The sequence below is a fragment of the Magnolia sinica genome, chromosome 3 (genome assembly GCF_029962835.1).
Source record: "Magnolia sinica isolate HGM2019 chromosome 3, MsV1, whole genome shotgun sequence".
Lineage (NCBI taxonomy): Eukaryota > Viridiplantae > Streptophyta > Magnoliopsida > Magnoliales > Magnoliaceae > Magnolia > Magnolia sinica.
Genome location: NC_080575.1, coordinates 109,258,630 through 109,281,827, shown reverse-complemented (window position 1 = coordinate 109,281,827; position 23,198 = coordinate 109,258,630). Strand labels below are relative to the sequence as shown.

At 39.1% G+C, this 23,198-nt stretch overlaps 1 protein-coding gene across 1 annotated transcript; it reads left to right on the top strand.

Annotated features, from left to right (window-relative positions):
• The first annotated feature begins 889 nt into the window (after positions 1–889).
• LOC131240659 (3-isopropylmalate dehydratase large subunit, chloroplastic-like) lies at positions 890–21,632 on the top strand. Its single transcript, XM_058239040.1, has 15 exons — positions 890–1,045; positions 1,141–1,287; positions 1,367–1,537; positions 5,021–5,173; positions 5,298–5,366; positions 5,724–5,840; positions 12,676–12,750; positions 12,945–13,022; positions 13,127–13,222; positions 13,399–13,448; positions 18,859–18,913; positions 19,455–19,586; positions 19,693–19,740; positions 19,846–20,004; positions 21,249–21,632. The coding sequence occupies exons 1-15, from the start codon at positions 989–991 to the stop codon at positions 21,387–21,389; spliced, it is 1,548 nt and encodes a 515-aa protein (XP_058095023.1). The 5' UTR covers positions 890–988; the 3' UTR covers positions 21,390–21,632.
• The last annotated feature ends 1,566 nt before the right edge of the window (positions 21,633–23,198 follow it).

Sequence of the window (23,198 nt, the reverse complement as noted above, 5' to 3'; positions counted from 1 at the left end):
GGATGGGATGTTCAAAAAAATGCCACGTGTTTAAGAAAACGTGGCTGGACCTTAAGGCCATCATCACCAATGATACAGCGGCTATATCTTTGATGGGCCATGCCGTTGTAATAAAGCTCTTGTACACGCCACACCTGTGCCAGCGCCAAGAATCAAGAATCAGGTTGAGCCACTGGTCAGGTGTGCCCCAGTCAACAAATCAAATCAAGCCCTTTGAAATACTTAGCTGAAGTTAAGCCATCCACCGGTTTCTAATATTCGGCCCACATTTATTTTAGTGAAAACGTGTACAAGGTCGGACCCACTTGATGGACGGATTGGATCTAGCACCTATCTGCCACACATATTTGCACATTTTTGGCTTGTACAAGAATTTTTCATTCACAGGCGTCCACGCTAATTGAGGCAGGCTCCCGAATTTTTATTGTATTCCCGGTCTATGCAAGCCTGGCTGCCACCTTCCCCACGTGCGAACTCACACGAGTCAGAAAAGACAGATATGGACAGGTACTCCTCACCCATTGGTGGTTGATACGCAGGCATCATGAGAATGTATGGTACAGGTGGCCTGCACGTAACTCAAGTATAGCCGTAGAAGTTGTGGGATCCAATTTAGATGGGTCATTGAAATAAATTACACCTAGTTTTATCGGTTGGTGGATATTAATGGACGGTTGAAATGAAGAAAGGTGGCGTTCCCAATAACTTGATACAATTCCAATCTTAAAGAAACGGATAAGAGGTATAATCACTCAATCAATGCGATTCTATGATGATGATGATCTATCTAAACTTGGTCCCGCAGTTTGGAGGGTTTAGTTTGAGTTAACCAATGACACGTGTACTACTTTCGAGTGCCCGCGTATCAACTATCTCACCCTGCCAGAGTATCAGTAACTCCATAGTCCTTCCGAGGAAAAACCCTTTCTGAGGGAATACAAACGAGAACCAACCAATCAGGATCCTCTCTCTCCGAGCTGCCGTTTCCATGGCTCTCGCCTTTTCCTCTGCAATCGCTTCGACTAGCTCCCCTCTCTTCAAAAAGGTCTTCTTCTTTAAACCCTTTTCATCTCCTCTATAAATTTCCAAAACCCCATCTCATATTCATTATCCGTTTTCATTTTCATTTGATATTTGCAGGGAGACATGGCTCTTTCTTCTCCTTCTTTCCCTTCTTCAAGTAACTTGCAGAAATGCACGGGAAGGTCTTCGAAATCCGCTTCCACTGTCGTCGCAGTCATGTCTCCGCCGCAGCCTCAGCAGCGGCCTCCTTCGACCACCGGCTCTGTTGGTTTTCTTCCTACATTTCTCTCCCCCTTTTCTCTTTTTTATTTTATTTTATTTTATTGGGTTTTTCATTTTTCAGGTGAAACATGCGATGACAATGACGGAGAAGATCCTGGCAAGGGCGTCGGAGCGGGTGCGGTTGGAACCCGGCGAGAATATCTGGGTGAACATTGACGTTTTGATGACCCACGATGTCTGCGGGCCCGGGACGATCGGGATATTCAAGAAAGAGTTCGGTGAGAATGCGAAGGTATAGAAAAAAGAGTTTGTTTTTTTTTTTTTTTTTTTTTTGTTTGTTTGTTTGTTTTTGGATTTTAGATTTTTGGTTTAATTGAATTGATTATAAGATGATTTTGATTTGTAATACTCATAAAGCCCTGTTTGGTAGATGCCTGAAAATGAGTTTTTCTCATTTTAATTACGTATTAGAGATCCTGATATTTAATGCATAACAACTGTTAACATGAGCTCGTTATGTATTAGAGATTACATAATTACTGTTATAGGATGAGATTAACTCCTTTTTAGGCATCTGCCAAACAGGCCCAAAATTGTTTGAATTGAATGTGCGTGTTACTGATGCGTATGATGGATTTTTAGCGTTAAATGATTCTATAGTCTGTAGAAAATTTGTATCTAATTATATCGCACCGACACATGAAATCTTTTATTGGGCGGAAGCCGCATAACAAGATTGGTCTTTTTGTGGGCTGATTTGTAGAATTTTCACTTGCAAATAGGAATTTTACAGTGGGTGTCTCGATTCTGCACAGACTGTTGATTTGATTGGCCCTGCTGTCAATAGGGGATGCCCCAAAACCCATGGTGGTTGTAAGATTGTAACCCTGTGATTGGTGGTTGATTGGTGGTCTGCAATAGAAAGTTAGCAATTCAGTGGAGTTTAATGGACGGGAACCCTCCACAACACCTCTTTTACCAGCTACCCAATCTCTGTGGGCCCACCATGTTGTAAATTTAAAATCCACCCTGTCCATTTGGTTCTAAGCCAGATCCACAACTTAGGTGGGAACACCACAGGAACAAATGGGTTGGGATGCCAACCATACGTTTCTGTGTGGGGCCACCATGTTGTTTATCTTTCGTCAAACCTGTAAATCAGGCGTGACTCATGAGGATGAAGTGAATATGCAAAAGTCATTCTGATCCAAAACTAAGACGGACCACACTGTGCAAAATTAGATGTTTTAGGAGCATAGATCTTTTATTTGTATGGTTCAAATAAGGGTTCTCACCCGATGGAATGAGTGGATTTGCATATAAAACATAGTGGGTGCTACAGATCTTGGGTGTTTTTTCACGCTGTGTAGAACAGGTGTTGTAGGCTATTCTGGTCCCCATTCAAGGGAAAATAGGCCAAAAAATCAAAAGGATAAGGTGTTCCAATCTCTTTTTTCTTCTGAATAATAAATCTCAGCAACACACACACACACACACACAAAGACAAGATGTTCCAGTGTAAGAAACTTTTGGAGCATCCACCACCTGCAAGTGGGGTCCATATGATCAATGGTTTATATTGCTCAACTATTGAACCCCTGTGTAAGAGTATGGGGCCTGACCACACTCTACATTGGCTGAGTATCCTAATTGAGTATTTCTTTGGTAAAGAAGGGTTCCATGCTTCTGAAGAAGAAGAAGAACTAGAGTGTCCTACTCATCTTGCCAGTTATAGTTGACTAATGACAGGATTCCATATATATGCAGCCCATGGTTTGGTGGTCCAAAAACCTTTGATCTCATGGGCCCTTGGATGAGGGACACCTCAGAAATCACCCTGTTGGAAAACCCCAACCTGTTGATTGGGGCTACATATGTACGGTTAAGATGGTCTAATCTGCAGCTGAGAAATTCCAAACATCAAAGGCGTACGATCTTCCAATTTGGGAGATTTTGGGTGGTCCCCCATCCACTGAACCATTGGCCTCACACAGATAGAATCCTACTCATCGCTGAATATATGTTTGAGCTGGGCCTAGTAAGTTCCCTCTATCAAAAATTTTGTTTGTTGTTTTTATCTGAGATTAATATTTTCCAGCTCCATTTGCTAGCCATTCAGGGCCTTTCTTTATCATTAATAGAGAGTTTTTTTTTATAAAAATTTTTTATTTTTAATTTTATTTTAAAAATTTTTAAATTGAAAATATACAAGGCAAGGTAATATAGGCTGGAAATGAGCTTAGTTAATCTGGAGCAGAGAAGACTGTATTTTGGTACCTTGGTTAACATATCATAAGAAAAAGAATTCTCTTGCAATGGATGCAATGAATGACATGTAGGGTACAGCTGCACCTTACACCCACTATGTTATGTGGCTTCTTCTCTGAGAGATATTACATGACTTCTCCTCAATGAACTTTGTGAGACGAGAAAGATGATGCAATCACTGCTTTAAATCAACACCCGTGATCCCGGATGCTAAAGAAGCTGCAATCCCTCTTGAAGTCCTCACTTGTCACTGCTTCTGTTGAACATGGGCTTACTGCTCCGATATATGGATATGTTTCTAGATGTCCTAGATGCTTCCAGTTCTTTCTCAAATCTGACAAGGACATATGGACATCCCATTTGTCCTTTTTAGTGCGCCCTTCCTTCCTTCCTAGAGACTTCCATTTCTCATATGGAATTCCCATTTTTTACTTAGGGACTATTTGGATTGGTGCAATAAAAGTAACCGTAGAAAAGAAAACATTTTCCACAAATGTGGCATTTTCCGCAGTTGCGACAGTAGAGTAACATGTGGAAAATTGTTTATTTTCTGTAGTTTTCCTTGAAAAAATGGTGTATTCTTTTTCTTGATACAACTTGGTAATACTCATTTCCACACTTTTTGAGAGATGGATTTCGCTTTTAGACCATTGACTATTCCAGGTTTCCTTGAAAATCACAGAAACTAAAACAAATAACCTTTTTAGGATTCTTTACCATGGATTTCCTTATCCATGGTTTTCTTCAGGTGTGGCATTTTCATTTCCAAATTTACTATTTAGATTATGCCCGAACAGGCTCCTTGGAGTAAAACATAAAAGGACAAAAACTACTGCCTGAGTGAAAGAAAATGAATAGAAAAGCAGAACCATGTTCAACACCAATGGATACAACAGATGTGGACCCAACAAAACTTTACAGCTTAGCTTCTTTTCTTGGGTTGTCACACTACATATGTTGTAGGTTAGGGAACTTTGTTCACTATTCACATTTTTCTTTCTTTCTTTGACATTTCAATGTATAATTTAAGTTTGTATTGCTTTCTAGTTGTGTAGTAGTTTTCCAAATCACTGCATCCCATTTTTTTTAGTGTTGGTTTGGATGCTTAGATGAACTGAAACACAAATATTTTGGTTGAATGTAAAGGAAATGGCCAAGGTGGTGATGGGATCATTTTAAGTCATAACAATGAGCAGCCCCATGCAATTCCAGGTCTTTTAAGTTGGAGTTAGAATGATCAGAATTTCTATCTGGGAGCTAATCCCTCTTGGTGAATGGAGTTGACTAGCTCCATGATGGTCAATTTTCACTTTATCAAACTGAACTATAGAAAATTCAGTTTAACATCCAAAGTCAATCTTAAGTGATGTATTTGTGCTCTCCTTCTTCGTCTTGGACACTGCTTTTCCTTGGCGCCCCAAATTTTGAAGCTTTACAAAATTCCATATATGAGGAATTTTGCTTGAATACGATGCTTAAACATGCATTCTTAATGTACACATCGCAGGTTTGGGACCGTGAAAAGATTGTCATTATACCTGATCACTACATTTTTACAAGTGATGAGCGTGCAAATCGTAATGTGGATATCTTGAGGGATTTCTGCAAGGAGCAAAACATCAAGTACTTCTACGACATCACAGATCTAAGTGATTTCAAGGTATGTTTACTTTATTAATGTTCTCTTTGGCAGTTGATTCATTCTAAGAGGATGAAAATTAGGCATGTTTCCCATGTTTCTTTAACTTGTTTGGTATTGAATACTGAATTTTCCATGATTGCAGGCCAATCCAGATTATAAAGGCGTATGCCATATTGCTCTGGCCCAAGAAGGTCATTGCAGACCTGGAGAGGTGCATTTCTATCTTCGAAGTCAAGAAATTCATTTAGGGCCTGTTTGATAAGCGGGAAAACTTGGTGAAAGAAATTTGGATCCATTTTTAGGGGTTTGTTTGTTTTTCAAGTGGAAATCTCGTATTACTCAGACAACAGTCACCTTATTTCTCGTGCTAGAGAAATGCGAGTATGAAAAAAGGCTAATGATTACTTCATGAAATCCATGGTTTTCTTTGCATATCGAACAACCGAAAATGTCTTGTCAAAGGAAAGCTATCTTTTCCCACTTATCAAACATGCCCTTAGTATTGTTTTAGTTGGGTGTCTTTATTTTCTAAGGTTCCTGCTTTAAAGCCTTTCAACTTGCCCTCTAGGTCCTGCTTGGCACAGATTCACACACGTGTAATGCTGGAGCATTTGGCCAGTTTGCGACAGGAATTGGAAACACTGATGCAGGTTTTGTTATGGGTGCTGGGAAGCTCTTACTTAAGGTTTGTTGTGGTACCATCATGGCATTTATTGCCAAATCTGCTTGCAAATTATTCTATTTTCATTATGGGGCGTTTTCTAATTCTCCAACTGACCTGCCAACATGTCATTTGGGCTAAGCATTCTATACATTTGGGTCCCGTATTTTAGCGATCCTCATCGTCCATCTAGTGGGAACAACCATGGATAGGGATTGACTAAAATCTCCTCCAAACAATATTATCCATCCAACTAAGAACTGACAGACCTGCTGTTGTAATGTAGGGGCATTTTCAAACTAGGCTCGAGTGGGGTGGCTTGTAAGATGCAGGGGCACACTCGGGGTGGGCCCCACCCGTGTGAGGCGGGTGGCTCGTGTGAAGTGGAACCCATGTGAAGTGGGGCCCATGAGGGGGGTTTGGCTAAGGTCCCAACTCATGGGATGTGGAGCCTGAGCTATGAGATAAAGGGATTGATTCGCCATGCTCTATTAGTTCGAGCTTTTAAAGCAAGTGATTAATTGTCCTGCACCATGTTGCATATGGATGATGTGTTTCCTTTGTTACCGTGCATTTGCATGCCCATCATCAGATCCTATAATTTGGTCTTATGTTTGTAGACTACAGAGTGTTTTTTGTATTTTGCTTCTTAATCATCTAATTCTTGCCACCGGTCCAAAGGTTATGATCGTTACCTCAAGGAGAATTTGGGAGCCTATTAAACCAACAGTCTGGAAGCCATGTGCTTCAGTTGTACAAACTCAAGGTCAAGGATATTGTGATCTCTTTTGCTCGAGGATCATATAATTCTTCTCTTCATTATATGCCTACATTTGTTAGCATTTGGCTCATTAGGGAACTTTTAAGTGTATTTTGGTCATTCATCACTCTGTTGGCTGACTGCAGATTTATGGGAATGTAGGCAGTTTCATGCATTATTCTAATCAGAGATAGGGAAAAAACACCCCTTTTGTCATATTTTCGGGACTAACCGCTCACTCTTTAAATTATAATTCCACCAAACCCCCTTCTTTAGCAAAATTTTTGTTAACTCTCCCTCTCTTAGTTTTTTGTTACCTTCATCTTTTTCCAAATTTACCCTCCACTCCTTAAAAACAAGGAAAGTCTCTTTGTATTCCCTCTTACTCTTTCCAAATTTAACGCTCTCCCTCACATGGAAAAACCATATTCAAAGGCATATCTTTATGGTACATGTCGCAAGGTAATGTATCGATAGGGTGTGCCATGATATCTATGTTATATCCACTTTGTCCATCCATTGGTCTAGCTCATGTTAGGACATGATCTAGCAAATCAAGCAGATTCAAACTCACGTTGGCCACACCATAGGAAACAATGGAGGTTGAATGCCCACCATTGAAACATGTTTGGGCCTACAAAAGTTTTGGATCAAGATGATATATGTGTTTTACCTTCATCTCGATGGTAACGCCTTATGAACGGGATGAATGGTATATAAATATCATGGTGGGTCCCAGTAAGGTTTATGGTGGTTGTTTGAGTTTCCATCCCCATCAATATTGTCAAATGCGATCGCATATGTGACGATCGCATATGTGCATACCGTGGATCAGATTGCATTATGGCATATGCGATCTGGCAAGTATGCCATGGCATACTTTAATATGCAATCGCATATTGCACATGTGATTGCATATTTCCTAATAGTCATTTTTTTTTTTCTAGTTTGGTGCACTTTTGTCTAAAAATAGGCACTCAAATCCCCTCCATTTTCACTATTCTTTACTCCAAAGCTCTAAATTTCTTACTTACTCTTACACCTCTTTCTCTTACCCTCATCTATTTACAATTATTTCAAGTATGTTTATTTTTTATATTTTGTAAGTTGTACTTGTTTTTTGTAAATTAAGTTGTAATTTGTAAGTTGTAACCTATGAGTAGTTTCAAGTTATTCATTTATCAATAAAATTTCTATGTTCGAAGTTTTTAATAATTAATTTTCTCTTAATGTAGTTTGTTGATTATTTTGTTAAAATTTATGTAAATATAATATAACTTATTGAAACACTCAAACTACAATGAAATGAGTAAAATAATCCAATCCAATTATGTGTACTAATTAGGCACATTTTTCCTTCTTTTTTAAAAAGATTTTTTCCTTTTTAAATTTTTTTTTTTTTTTTTTTTTTTTAAATATGTGATTGCATATGCAATTGTGCGATCATATATGCGGACAACATATGTTGTTCGCATGCGATTGCATATGCGATTTGACAACATTGATCCCCTCCGTTTCCTGTGGTTTGGCCTAGCTGAGTTTTGGATATAGCTTAGTTTTTGGCCCATGTCCTAACCCAAGCTAGTGAAACTGATAGACAAAGTGGATGTCACATGAAATCATGGTGGACCACACAAATTTTACATGGGCTTACTGATGAGGACATCACTTCACGTACACCCTTGCGTACGTATTGGAGGAGGCCGATTTCTTTGTGGCCAGGCGAGTATTTGTGATTGTGCTGAAGACCCTATGTGCATGTGCAAACATCTGGAATACCCTACATTGAGAAGATGCACATGGGTTGCTTTATGGAGTAATTCAGACCGTTGGATTGGAGGGATGCGGTGATCGGGCCATTGGATCGCATGGATCGCATCATTGGGCCATTGATTGTTGATCGTCCACATCATTTTTATACTTTATCATCTTTTAGGATTTAGTTTTTGATTATTTTATATTTGGACACATTATGAGTGTTTTGGTTGATTTTATTTAGACTAGGGCTATTTTTGTTAAGATTCACAAGACGGGAGGATTATTGTAATTTTTGAAACTTCTTGGATCTATAAAAAGAGGGGGGGCATGTGACCTCCCTCCCATTGGATTTTGGTGATAAAAAAAAGAAGAGAAAAGCTCTTGCTTTCTTTTTTCATCTTCATGGGATTTGAAGATACTTCCATACGATTTGGAAGGAAGATTGGTGTGATGCTAATCTTCATCAATGGAGGTGCGGGGTCTCCATCTATCCCCACACCATCTTCCCTTTTCTCTTCCATTTATGTATTTTCTTTAAGTTCTTCATTCTCCCATTCCAAATCTTTGTCTTCTCCTAAACCCAACTTCCCTATACCCATTCACAATCCAAACCCTAACTGACCTAAACCCATCCACCCCACGCCACACGTGTGACCGTACAATCACACGTGTGAATCCCACCTTGCCCCTTTTTTGGTTTCCCATCATCATTATATAAAAACCCCTTTCTTCCATCCCTGAAACCCTAACCCTAAGCCTGAAATTCCTAATTTTTCTACTTTTCCAAATTACCTAAACCCTAATTTTCACCCTAAATTGTATTAGGTTTTCTATTTTGAAATAGACTATGCCCTATGCTAATTGGATGTCCCTGCATCTTTAAATTCTAGTTTCTTTTTATTTAATGATCTTGTGTTATGATGTTGGTAGCTTAGGCTAGGATTATACATGATACTCTTTTGATTTTCATGATATTTGTAATGATTATAGCGATGTTTGTGTTTTTTTATTAAATATCTTAATTCAGCTATTTGATCTTACATGTTACTTGGTTCATGCATCAGTCCTGCATCACTTACTCCCTATAGAAGGATTGCAAAAATTTGCATCCAAGCTGGCTCACTATATTCTGGTTGAGTTTTAATAGGGTTCCTGTGCTATGATACTGTATAAGAGGACCGTATTCCTCTACACTACCTGTTATACACACCACGTGCAACACCCAAGCTTGTGGGCCCACCATTTTATATATGTAAAATCCACTGCCCATCAAGTTCTGTCCTTGATTCTAGAACCTAGGGCAAAAAGTCTGCGAGATCCACAACATGGGTGTGCCACAACACATGGAACAATGGGGATGGACGCCAACCATAGGTTTGTGTGTGGGGCGACCATGGTGTATGTCTTTCTTCAAACTCATTAATATGGTGTACATACCAGGTTGAAGTGAAATACAAAAATCAGCCTGATCCAAGTATTAAGCAGGTCATACCACATTACCTTAAGAGATTTAGGAGACTTTGCTTCCATTGGCATGGCCAATCAGAGCTTTGTGGGCTGATATCGTTTATTTACCATTAAAATAATGGTTCTTACCTAATGAACGGAATGGATTTATATATAAAGCATGGTGGGCCCCACAAAGCTTGGGCAGGTATTGTAGAGATTCCAGTTTCACATAAGAGGCCGGTTCCTCCACAAGCGTGCGACCAATCCTCTAAAACACACCTAAGTCTTGACTTGTGTGGCCCACCATGGTGGAGATACAAAATCCACTTCGTCCACCAGGTTCTATCCTTGATATTAAGCCTAAAGGATACACATCAACTCAATCTACAAATAAAATGGGCCACACCACATGGAACAATGGGGATGGGATGCCAATCGTAGGTTTGTGTGTGGAGCCACCATAGTGCGTGTCTTTCAGCAAAACCGTTAATCAGGTGTAACTCACCAAGATGAAAAGAAGATACAAAAAATCAGCCTGATTAGAAACTCAGGTGGGCTGCACCGTGTGAAATTAGCAGTTTTGGGAGCAATTTTACATTGTTCCCCCTAGTGTGGCAAACATTAGTTTTAATCAGGCTTATCTTCTGTATGTATGCTTAAAATAACAATTCTCACCTGATGGATGGAGTGGATTTTACATATGCAACATTTTGGACCCCATAGAGCTTGGGTGTTTTACATGTAGTGTAATACAGGTGTTATAGATGATTATGATCCAATTGCATGGTGCATGGGCCCATTGGGTGTGTCTATGGAATTGAACATGCTCAAAAAGTCTCCCCACCATGAAACTTGGATGGCAAAAAATTAGGCTGATCCAACCATCATGTGAGCCGCCACATGAATTTGGACAATTTTTTATGGTTGTCCATTGTTACCTCTGGTGTGGCCTACCTAATGAACATGCCTATTTTTTGAGTCATCCATCATCATGGTGGTACTCATGGAATGCATGGGTTGGATGATATATACACACATGATGGGTCCACTGCAGAAAACAATGAATAACCATAAAAAAATCTCCAAATTCACGTGGTGGCCACATGATGGTTGGATCAACCTGATTTTTTGGGCATTCAAATTTCATGGTGGGGCAACCTTGATGGAAGACTCTAGTCACACACCTTGATAGGCCCCACATGCAATACTTATACAATAAGATTATGACGACCAGTAGAGGCACTGGACTTTTAGATGGGTACAATAGAAATAATTAAAAATAATAATGTCCCTTCTCAAACAGTGGGGTAGATTGGATTAATTAGCAAACTTGGGGGTAGGGTTGGAATAAAAGTTAGAAAAGGAGGTGACAAGTCAGGGAAACCATATTAAGGTGGTGTTTGGTCTGTATCCCGTTGAACTATTTGCAGACTTCCTATATTACATTTGAGAAAATTTTGAAGTAGCTTTGCGGCTCTATCTTGATTTTAGTTTTAGGAATAAATGGGCTGGGTTTGGGATAAAATGTACAAGGCAATAATCATTAAACTAAGTTATACACACACACACACACACACACACACTATGAGGTCAACCTCATGGGAACTTCCCGTGAGGTTGAGCTGTGTGGGCCCCACTGTGATGTGTCGAACATCAACAGTGTGCATTTGATGGGTCCCCTTTAGGTTATGGGATATCTCAAAAATCAGCCGTATATGGAACTCAAGTGGGCTATACAATCTAAAACCATGTGAAGACATGCCTAAAACATATAAAAGTACTTGGTGTGGCCCACCTGAGTTTTGGATGTAGCTGAAACTTGGTCTGACCCTTCATCCAAGTGGGATACACAATGGATGGTCTGGATATATGAACCACATCTCGGTGGGCCCAATAAATAATTATGAATGTTTTAATGGGAGGGTAACCTCTCTCAACTGTTGTATGTGGTGTGGCCCACCCAAGTCATGGATTGACTTGATTTTTAAGCCCGGGACTCACCATGGAATGGTGCATCTGACTAATGGGGTAGATGTTTGACACACATCACGGTGGGGCCCAAACAGCTTGACCTCATAGTACCTTTTGCTTATATATATCATCATAAAACTAAGTTTTGGGAAATGGGGAGCTATATTTGCATCCCTGTGTCTCTGTCCATGTCAATCTCCATATCTGGGCATCATAGCCTTTCTGACAACCAACACTTCATCAATGTTTCACCTTGTTTTATTGAGAAATGCTAGAGTGCTGTCGGAGCACCATAAGTTATCGTGCTCCTAGTCAGTCAGTTTCCTTGGAATCGATCGAACGGTCTGGTAAGTCCCGAACACATTTGAGAGGCTATCACACAATCCATGACATGCCCTAACAAATAGATGGATCAAATTGTTGATTGCAATTACGTTTGTGTAAATTATCTTGATCGTCTATATTAAAGACCATTGATCAAATGGTTCATATTTGTTAGATTGGTGTGTTTTTGCATGGCAGCATATGAAATGTGCTCTGAAACTATTGAACATTCTAGATCAATGGATTCGACTGTCCAAGTGTCAAGCATGTCTCTATTTTAATAATCTTAAATGCATGTTCTGCTGCACATCTTCTTCCCCACCTAAAAATGATACATAAATCGTATTTCAACTGAGAACTCAATTTACTGTTGAATCAATGAAGTTTTCTATCCACCTTAAAAAAATAATAATACGTTTTTTTTTTTTTGTTTTTTTAATTACCAGTAATATGCTAATATTGGTATCATTTCCTTCCCATTGCCATCATTAATGGTAATATCGCTATCATTTCCTAGGTGAACTTTTTATCTATTTTAGCACTCTCGTACTTATGTTTGTCAGCAAGCTGGAGTATTCTTAGACATTGAAATTGCAGGTGCCCCCAACTTTGAGGTTTATCTTGGATGGAGAAATGCCCAACTTTTTGCTTGCCAAGGATTTGATTTTGCAAGTAAGCTTTGTGGTTCTTGGGAGATGGATTTTCATGACCCTGTTTTTCCTTCTTTTTCATAGTTTTTAGTAAAACTTGTGCTTTGAAAGATGATCCAATTTGATCTTCCTTAGTTCGATATTTTATTTCAACGTTTATGAGTACCACTTTCTAATGCACTTATCTTTGGCACAAAATACAATTTTTGGCTTCAGATCATTGGTGAAATTACTGTATCCGGGGCAACATACAAATCCATGGAGTTCATTGGCTCTACTGTTGAGAGTTTATCTGTAAGCCGACACTTTGAAAACACATCTCTACCTGAGTTACTTGAGGTCATTCAAATTAATGAACTGACAGCATATGACCACTCATTGGTTTTTAATGTTGCAAGATGGAAGAAAGGATGACATTGTGCAACATGGTCGTTGAAGCTGGAGGCAAGAACGGCGTTATCCCTGCTGATCAAACTACATTTAAGTACCTTGAGGTAAGTTAACTGCATTACGCTACATTTAAAGTATATTCTTTGGATTTGCAGCAGCATGTCATGTTCTACACTCGTATTTGTTCCTTCAAAAGAACAGTCTTTCTCACCTATTTGCTTGTGCTTATTCTGCAATTGTCTATTTGGGAACTGTAATTGTATTTTTGCTTTTTGAGCAGGGGAAGACACCTTTGAGTTATGAACCACTGTACAGTGATGAGCAAGCCAGGTAACTGGGAGATGGTAGCAATAACATTTCTTTAGGCTGCATTGTGAATGAATTTTTTTTTGCAATAATTAGTTCAAAGAAGTGGAAATGACCAAACTGCACTTTCTGTGGTATTATTTCATATTGAGGGACTGGGTTCCACATTGTGATTATGCTACTTTTTTTTTTTTCCGAAGATGTGATTATGCTGCTTTTAGTTGATTTTGAAAGGAATGTCACTGTGATTTGAAGGCTACGTCCTTGTTATGAATACAAACGAATAATTTCATTTGGTTGTTTCCTCTTAAGAGAACTAATTACCACAATTCAATACAAGAGGGCATATCACTGAAGCTTTAATTACCTCTCAAAAAGAAAAAGAGTGAAGCCTTAATTTTTCCTTTTACTTTCATCTGTCTTCCTCTTAGAAAGTATCCCCCCCACCACTGCCAACACCCTGTCACAACCCTAGCTGGTAAGGATATTTCCTCCTCAATAAATAATGTTTTCTGATAGCATGCCACTGTATCCATGAGAAGTGAATTTACTCTCACTACATGTGCTTTTTTTCCTTGTATTTGCGATGATTAGTAATTCTAGATTGTTAAACTATGCAATATAAAAGGGCACATGACATGAATTTTTAAGCAAAAGAAAGGGCATTTAGGTTATTCGGGTGAAAGTTGTATTAAGTAAAACCAAAAGAGGTTTGCTTTAAGATGTCCCGAAGTACTGTTATAGGATTAGTCGGGGGGACTGTGGGACATTGGATCTGGGTCATGTTTGGTGTTCCAAAATGTTCATCTGATGAGATGTACTGTTGACAGGGTTCCCTGAGAATATTCAAGATGGGAAAATCCTAAACTTTTACAAATGGCCCAGGAATAATGCTTATGGAGATGCTTCATATTAAGACTTAAGAGGAAAAGAGTAAAATGATAAAAGGGTTGCGATATTCCAATGTAATAGTATTTTTGAGAATCCTCCATCCATGGAAAGGCCCATCATATAAATGGGGTTCGGATAGTACAAAAATGACCCCCACTCCAACGACTATAGTTCTGATGTATCCCACAACAATAGGCAAGTGGGGACATCTTGTAGCAAACTTCCTAAAAGAAGCTACTTATTCCACCTTCTTATCCTCCCTTATCTCCCACGTCTTGCAAACCATTGCTTCTCTCTCCACATGCATTGATTGCTCTACATATACTAATAAAATTTAAAGAATCACATTATTCGGAAAAAAAAAACCATGGTGATATTTGATGTATGCACTTCATTTTGTTCGAAAACAAAGATATCCTGAGGTTTGTTTTATATTTCAACACTGTATATGTGATCCTTCTTGAAGGTGCTTTTGGAATGGGCTGGGGCTAAGTCGGGCTCAAATATGTCCAAGTCTGCCCTGGGCCCATGGCAGGATCACAAGAATGCCCTTAAATTCCTAAATGTGCCATTGGCTCTTACATACAGCCTGAGCCCAGCCCGATCATCTTTGTCATCATCTAAACCCTGTCACAACCACTCGGGGTAGCTACACGAAATCCTGTTCTGCCATTATATTCTATCGAGGACCATATCCTTAGGGTTTTTTTGGATGCCTGTAAAATCCATAAGTTGTAATCCAATTACAGGTAATCGGAGTACATGGGGTGTTTGGATGCATGTATTTGATGTAAGCAAATTGCAGGCTGTTATTGGATTACAACTTTTAGTTGTAATCTGAAACATGGCAAAAGGTCTAGTTTCATATTACAGGTAAGGGGATTTCATGCAACGTTTCCAAGTTTTGAAAATTTTCCAATGTGGTGAGAGTTGTGGATTATCTTCCAACAGTTACGCAAGGACCCAAAACGAAAAGAAAAAAAAGAAAAAGAAGAAGAAGAACATACCTTATATTCACCTCTCTCTCTGTGTGGTTACTGTTGCTGGGGTTTCCATCCCTCTCATGCTTCAAATGATCCCACAACAGAGAAGGGAGTGGATTAGGTGTGGCCGGCCTCACCTAGGACGGTGTGGCCCTTGCTGTGGGGCCTACCTTCCACACCGTTTCCACGCTGTCCATCCGTTTTAACAGATCATTTTAGGGCATGAGCCCAAAAATGAAGCAGATCTTAAATTCAGGTGGACCATACCATAGGAAACAGTGGTAATTGAACGACTACCATTAGAAACATCCTAGGGCCCACCGTAATGTTTCCATAATGTTTTTTTTGCCTTCCAACCTGTTGATAAGGTCACATGAACCTGGATGAAGGCAAAAAAACAAATATCAGATTGATCCAAAACTTTTGTGGCCCATTAAGGGATAATCACCATTGTTTCCTATGGTATGGTTTCACCTAAGAACTGGATCTGCTTCATTTTTGGGGCAGTATCCTAAAATAATCTGAAAAAAGGATGGACGGTGTGAGTATAGAATACATCCATCAAGGTGGGCCCCACGGTATGGGCTGCACTGTCTTGGGTTCAGGCCGGGCCACACCATTTGGACTCAATGATTCTAACCATCGATTGGGTGCCCGTGGCCCAATAAATGGATCAACATTGAACATTAATGTATATGTGGGCCATGTCTATTCAATATGTACGGTTTTAATCTTTTTCTTCTTTTTTTTAATCATACCTTTTGTCTTTTGATGACCATCAATTGAAAGGTTTGGATCCGATAATTCCAACCATTATAGATTTTTCCTTTACGAAATTATTTAAGAGTTAATTTCTATTTGGATTACTGAAGACATGTTTAAACCTATTAGTTACGATTAATTCGATGTTTGTTTATAATTAATTGTTTCTTTCATTAGTTTTTCATCATATAAGGGAATTTGAATTACTGGGCCCACTTCCGTGGCCCACCAAATAATTGGTTTAGAGTAAGATCGGCCACGGGCTTTATTGAGTTGGGCTTATTCCAATAATCGATCTTAAATGAAGACTTTATATGTCATTTGATGATTTTTAAAGGATTTACCCCTCCAAGCTCTGTCATGCGTGAATACTCAATTACAAGTAGTAAACAGATTACAAGTAATCAAAACACAGGCAACTGTTTACCTGTAATCAGATTATATAGCTTAAAGCCAAACAGGACAGGTTGTAAACACTTTACCCTTGTAATTGGATTACAACTTAATGATTTTGCAGGCATCCAAATGACCCCTTTAGTTAAATCTTTTACAGGCATCCAAACGATCCCTTAGTTAAATCATAGGCCATCAAATCTTTTCTTGCTACGTCTTCCTACCCCCCCCCCCCCCCCCCCTCTAACAATTATTGTGAGAAGAAGTGGATATATTCACTTGCAAATAAACATATCACTTAAAATGGAATCCTTTGTGATCCATATTTTAATATTTATCACTTAAAATGGAATCCTTTGTAATCCATATTGTAATAGTACCTTGGGAAATAACAACTTCAAGTTCCTTTGTTTTTCCATGGATTCCCACTTATTAAACATGTGTCGAGTAATGTCCTTTATCTTTCCCTCTCATGATTCTTAGCCTAAAATATTGAATATGGTCATTTTTTGGGTGCTTCTGGGTCATCAATCTAACATTCTAAATTAATTACTGGTTTCCATGCGTGATGTTACCAAAATTGCATTCCATATACTCTGTTTTAGTCTGGCTAATTTTTAGCCTTTAGATTCTAAAGCATCCCTCCATAGTTCTAGCTTTGTATTTACCGTCTCTCATGTCTCGTCAATCAAAACTATGTTTTCTGCAAACAACATACACCATGGGACCTCTTCTTGTAAATGCTTGGTTTACTTGTCCAAGATCAATCAAAATGCTTAAATTTAGGCCTGGTCATGGGCCTTACCCTCAGGCCTAATACTTCAGCCCAAGCCCAGCATAGAGTAGGCAATGCCTGAAAGCCCGATGACCCAGCCCCAACCCAATGATAACCCTACTTTTGGATAATAAATCAAATTGAATTGTAATGAAACAATTCAGTATAGAAGAATTGGATGAAGTGGTGTGAAACAATTTTAATTTTGTTCAATGTTTTCAGTATTGCTATCGACAGATGAATTGCACCCTTGGGTATGGAAACGTACCAGGTATTGCATGGGAAATATTGGATGCATCACATAATATATCGTTGTTTTTGGAAACATTGGGAAATTGGTCGATTTTTTTAATGAAAATTCAGAGGATGTTAAAAAAAGGCATCATTACACGTTTATAAATCAAAAGATTACAAAAAACAAGTGCACATAATAAGTTTTCTTTGTATAGGCTCTTAAACTATGCGTTTTTGTTTGAAGAAAAAAAAAAATATTTTCAAAAAATTCAAAAACCTCAGTTGATGTCTAGATCAGCCTCCAGCATGTCTATTGTGATTATTCCATACTCTAATTGGAATTTAAATTGGAGATTTTTTATTTTTTTTTCAATTTTCTCAATTTTTTTCTAATTCCGTAAATTATAGTGCAAGTGACATTAAGATCATCCAACACTCGTAAGCACTTGCAAATTAAATCAATGTGGATTTTTATTTTTATTTTTGGAAAAAATACTCTTTTGATATGTTCATTTAATTTAATTTTTTTCAAAAATCCAAAAACATCCGTCAATTTGTAGATCAATGCCCAACATGTCCATTTTGATTTTTTTTCATAATCTTAATTGTAATTTAAAATGGTGAAATGAGGGAAATTTTGGAATTTTCTAATTTCCCCAATTTTCCCTAAATCCCCAAATCAAATGAAATCCATGATTGAGCATGCAAATATGCAAAATCACGAATTTACATCTTAGTTCTAGTGATTCCAAGTGAAAATTTTCTCACCATTTGAAAATCAGGCCCGCTTGTCCAATCTTGATTTCCACATAAAAAATTGATTGGTTCTCCAAAAAATAGAAGAGGTTTGGTCAGAATTACCTCAATAATGGATTATAAGCAGAAGATTCGAGGAAAATTGGGATTTTGGGATTTTTATTTTATTTTATTTTTTTAAAGAAAAAGAAAAGAAAAAGAAAAAAACAAAAAGGAGCTGTTGGTTGGGAAAGCATCAACAATACATTCAAATGTACCGTTGATATATAACAGGCGATGTTTTGAAAATATTGCATTGTATTGACATATCACTGATACAATGTGATATCTGATGATATTTCTTGCGATATCTAGAAGTCCATAGACTTCTGGGCTGTTTCATATCGGCCAGCCTTGATGCTGTTGATGCCATTGATATTTCAGTCACTGATTCTGTTGCAATCCCATAGGTTTTAAATTTAACACCTAAAAAGCTCGTCAGTTCTATTTGGGGATCACTCTTTATTAATGGTGTCGGGCTAGCTCCACTTGGGTCATTTTTCCACTTTACTGAATTCAATTTATTGCTATTCAATTCAATTGTGCATGCAAACAGTCTGACCATTATCTATATTGATGACCTCATATGTTTTCTTTGTAGCTTTGTTTCTGAGTACAAATTCAATGTTTCCAAGTTGGAGCCAGTGGTGGCAAAGGTGAGTTATTCCGTGCATGTTCTTCAAGTGGCTCTTTCTATCTATGGGAATTTTAGGGCTTTGCTAAGCCCACTTACATGTACAAGGCACACGGCCTCCACGCTGCCACACGTGTCCTTGTAGCAAACAGGTGCAACATCCAAGACAACCATCAGGTGGGTCTTATGATGTAGATGTTCTAACCAAAAATCAAGTTGGTCCAGTCACAATGTGGCCACAATATTAGAAACAGGTGAGCAGGATAGAAAACTTCATTGGACTTTTTACCTAGATGTACAGTTTTGTAAACTGTGGCCCACCTGATTAGTGGAGGAACCTGATTCTTGGTCCAGAGTGTCTGCATCTCTTTACCTGTCGGATGGATGGATTGGATCTCATATTTATGCGTCATGCTGGCACATGGGGTTGTATGTACATGGGCTGCCTTTTATGTATGTTGATCTTAGAATGTATCAGCACATAGTACATCCTTGCTAGCCTATATCTGTCACCAGAACAGTGTCCAAAGATAACTCAGCCTCATCTTTCATATTTTTTGCAGCCTCATTCTCCTGATAATCGCGCTTTGGCAAGAGAATGCAAAGACGTGAAAATTGATAGAGTATACATAGGCTCCTGTACTGGTGGAAAAACTGAAGATTTTCTAGCTGCAGCCAAGATCTTTTTAGCATCGGTAAGGAGACAAAGATCTATCGTCCATGATATTAAACGCACACCCATCGACAAAAATAGATGTTTCTTTCACTTCAACTTCTGAACTCTTATTTCTTTGTGAGCAGGGCGAAAGGGTCAAAGTGCCAACTTTTATTGTCCCCGCAACCCAAAAGGTTAGTGTTTTTCTTTTCTGATATTGAATCTGCTGCTACTTGCTACAATCACAGTTCGGGTTTCAATTGAGAATTTATGAGATTTGTTATTCGTGAAATTTGTAGGTTTGGATGGATCTCTATGCCCTTCCAGTTCCAGGATCGGGTGGTAAAACTTGCTCTCAAATATTTGAAGAAGCCGGTTGCGATGGCCCGGCAAGTCCTAATTGTGGGGCTTGTTTAGGTGGCCCACGAGACACTTATGCACGCATGAACGAACCACAGGCAAGTCTACCTTGTCTTTCAGTTTGTTTCCAAGTGAAGGAAACACTTGTATTAGATATGGCAGTCCGATGCCAATACAGAGTATATCTGCTGGAAAATAAATAAATAAAATAAAATTGAAGGGGGCCTGAGACTCCTACATTTTCCCCAAAGCAATCGATGGTACACTTCGCGTGCATGCATTTCAATCCAGACTGTTGAAAATGTCGGCCATCGTTGATGGACCGTAGGGAAAAGTTCACAGTTTTCAAATGATCTTACCAACTGATTCTGCCAATTGTCCATTTTCTTTTGACTGTCCATTCGATGCCCCATATTCGGACAGTTTGAATCCGATCAGCATGATTTTTGGGTTATCTATCCTTTGCTCCATCCATCACAATGGGCCTCGATTTCAACAGTCTGGATTGGCATGTTTATGCAACCTGTTTTACTGTGGATGATTTGCCTTAAGTAGTACGCTGGCTGATGCACATTGGGGTCAAAATTTTGAAAGATTGAGCTTTTGCATGCATTTACCTGTTTAACCAACATGTAAATCACGGACACTCTATACTAAAAGAGAAATGATCTGATCTGATGTCGAACTGTCAGAAGCCCCATTGTAACATCCCTGCCACACTAGGGTTGTAGGAATTGCTCGTAACCCCATGTTGTGGGACCAACCTTGATGTTTGTGTCATATCCAATCTGTACCTCTGCTTCACCGGCTCATTGTAGGAATTGAGGCCAAAGATGACTCAGATCCAAAACTCAAGCGGTCCACACCACAAGAAACAGTGTGGATTGAACACCCACTGTTGAAACTCAAGCGCCATCTGAGGTAGGTTTCTACAGTTGGCGTTCAATTCCCACTGTTTCTTGTGGCATGGTCCACTCAAGTTTTGGATCTGTGTCATGTCTGGCCTCATGTTCTAAAATGAGCTGTTGAAACAAATTTATAGAACGGATATAACACACACCACACTGGTCCCCGTAGAGCTTGGATTCACGTGATTCCTGCAACCCCATGTTACAGTCCTGCCATCTAATTTCTGCTGCTTTATTTTCAAAGACATCAGGTCTTGTGGCCCACTTTGCAACTACTATCGGATTGCTAGAAGGCTGTTGCTATGATGCATTGCAAATAGAAATTCTGTGGTGCATCTGCTAGAAATTTCTCATATTTAATTGCTGCTTGCAGTGTAATAATTCGTTCCTCTGTTCTAACCATATATATCAATCTTGGGCAACCATTTTTTCAGGTGTGTGTCTCTACCACAAACCGGAACTTCCCTGGTCGAATGGGGCACAAGGACGGACAGATCTATCTGGCTTCACCATATACAGCGGCAGCATCGGCTTTAACTGGTTTTGTCACGGACCCAAGAGAGTTCTTGCATTAACTACCTAAACCTGACGGTGATATGCATTAGTCCAATGCTTTTAGTAGGTTTGAGTGTATCTGTGCATTTCGCATTGTATTTATAAATGAGGCCCAAAAGGAGAGGAGATCGCCACAGAATGCAAGCGAGATAAAACATTAGTTTAGTGGTTGTCAGGTTGTCTTTTAGGGCCCATTTGGATTATTGTATCGGTCAATCCAGGATCCAGCAATACATGCGTTATAAAATAATCGTTAGGGCTAATTCAGTCTAAAGTGCACGGACAAAAAAGAAAAACGAAAAAAAGAAGTTTAGAATGCATGTAATCCTGGATTAATGGCAGACTGTTATAGTGTATTGTAGGATCGGTGTGAGTGAAAAGCAACAGTGTGTAATGCAATTTCCAGTGTCCTGGATGATCAGCCGGTCTTATGATTTGGCATAATAGTTAAGAAGTTGCTAATTTTCTCTGTTTTAGCTTATCAGAAAGTTCCTGTTACAGTATTTTGTGCAAGCTGTGCATAATGTGGGCCCCATCGCAGGAGACCTGGTGCAGAAATCAGGAGCATCCACTGATCACGCTGGTTGTGGACCATGAGTTTCTTTCTTTCTTTTTTTTTTTAATACAACTGCTGCTTGTTATTGTACAAGTTTGGCCAATCCTCCACCCAACAACAGCCCGTCTGCACCAGCCCTACCACCCACTTGCCAGCTTGGCACTTGTGCTGCATGTGGATGAGGGTTCCTTTAGCGATCGGGGCTAAGAGAAGCTTTGATACTCTGGCAGTGTGATGGATGATGCGCTAATTAGAAATTGCATGCGTGGCATACAAGCGTTCAAATTAAAATGTCCAAACTATGACCTCAGTTTAGATGTATAGTGAACTGAAAATCATGCTTATTTGATGATCTAACCATGGGGTTGTTTGAAGTTTGTTGTACGGTCGAAAATGAAAAATAAAAATAAAAATGGAACATGCGCAAGTCAGGTTTGTCTATTTGGTGGACCATGTGTTCGGTGAATAGATAGTGTCGGCCATGTCTTTTTAGGCATTTTCTATTTCCAATATTTGCGTGGTCCACTTTATTAGTGGACAGCCCTAATCTTTTGTGCATGTGAATGTTCACTGTGGGTACCTGCTGTTGAATGGCATGGATGTCACACATTTGCCATGTTAGGACGTCTACGTCTATCGTGGATCATCTCTTCAGTGAATTCGCTTGAATTTCTCAATGAGGCCTTTTTGCTACACGTGGAAACAAGGCATGAAAGAGATCGCAGCTGCTCATCAAGCGATCACCATTGTAGCTGCTATTGTTGAAAAACACCCATGATGGAGGTTCCATGCATGCAGTGCATAACAATAAAAGGAAGGAAAAGATACAGAACAAAAGTTCACGAGGCCAACAAAAAAAACAAAAGATGAGAAGCACAGATAGTACCGTAGTTTGTCAATATGCCTATGTCCACGTCCCAACAACCCAGATTTATCAAATTACAAGCTCGCTACACAAAAAATCTCTCACCCATAAATTGTCCATGAGAAATTTCCCACTCATAAATTCTCTAACCGATGATCATCACTGATTATATATATATATATATATAGAGAGAGAGAGAGAGAGTCATGCTCACCTATGCACCTATGCACGTGCGCACCTTTGTACACGTGTCATGGGTGTCTAATCTGAACGGTCCATGTGATGCGGAATCCCATGAAACCTCATGTGACAAATTTTCACCCTGATCTAAAATTTTGGTGGGCCATAGAAAAGAGAAATGCAAATCAAGGGAGGAAACTGTTTTCAATTTTCATGGCCCATCAAAGT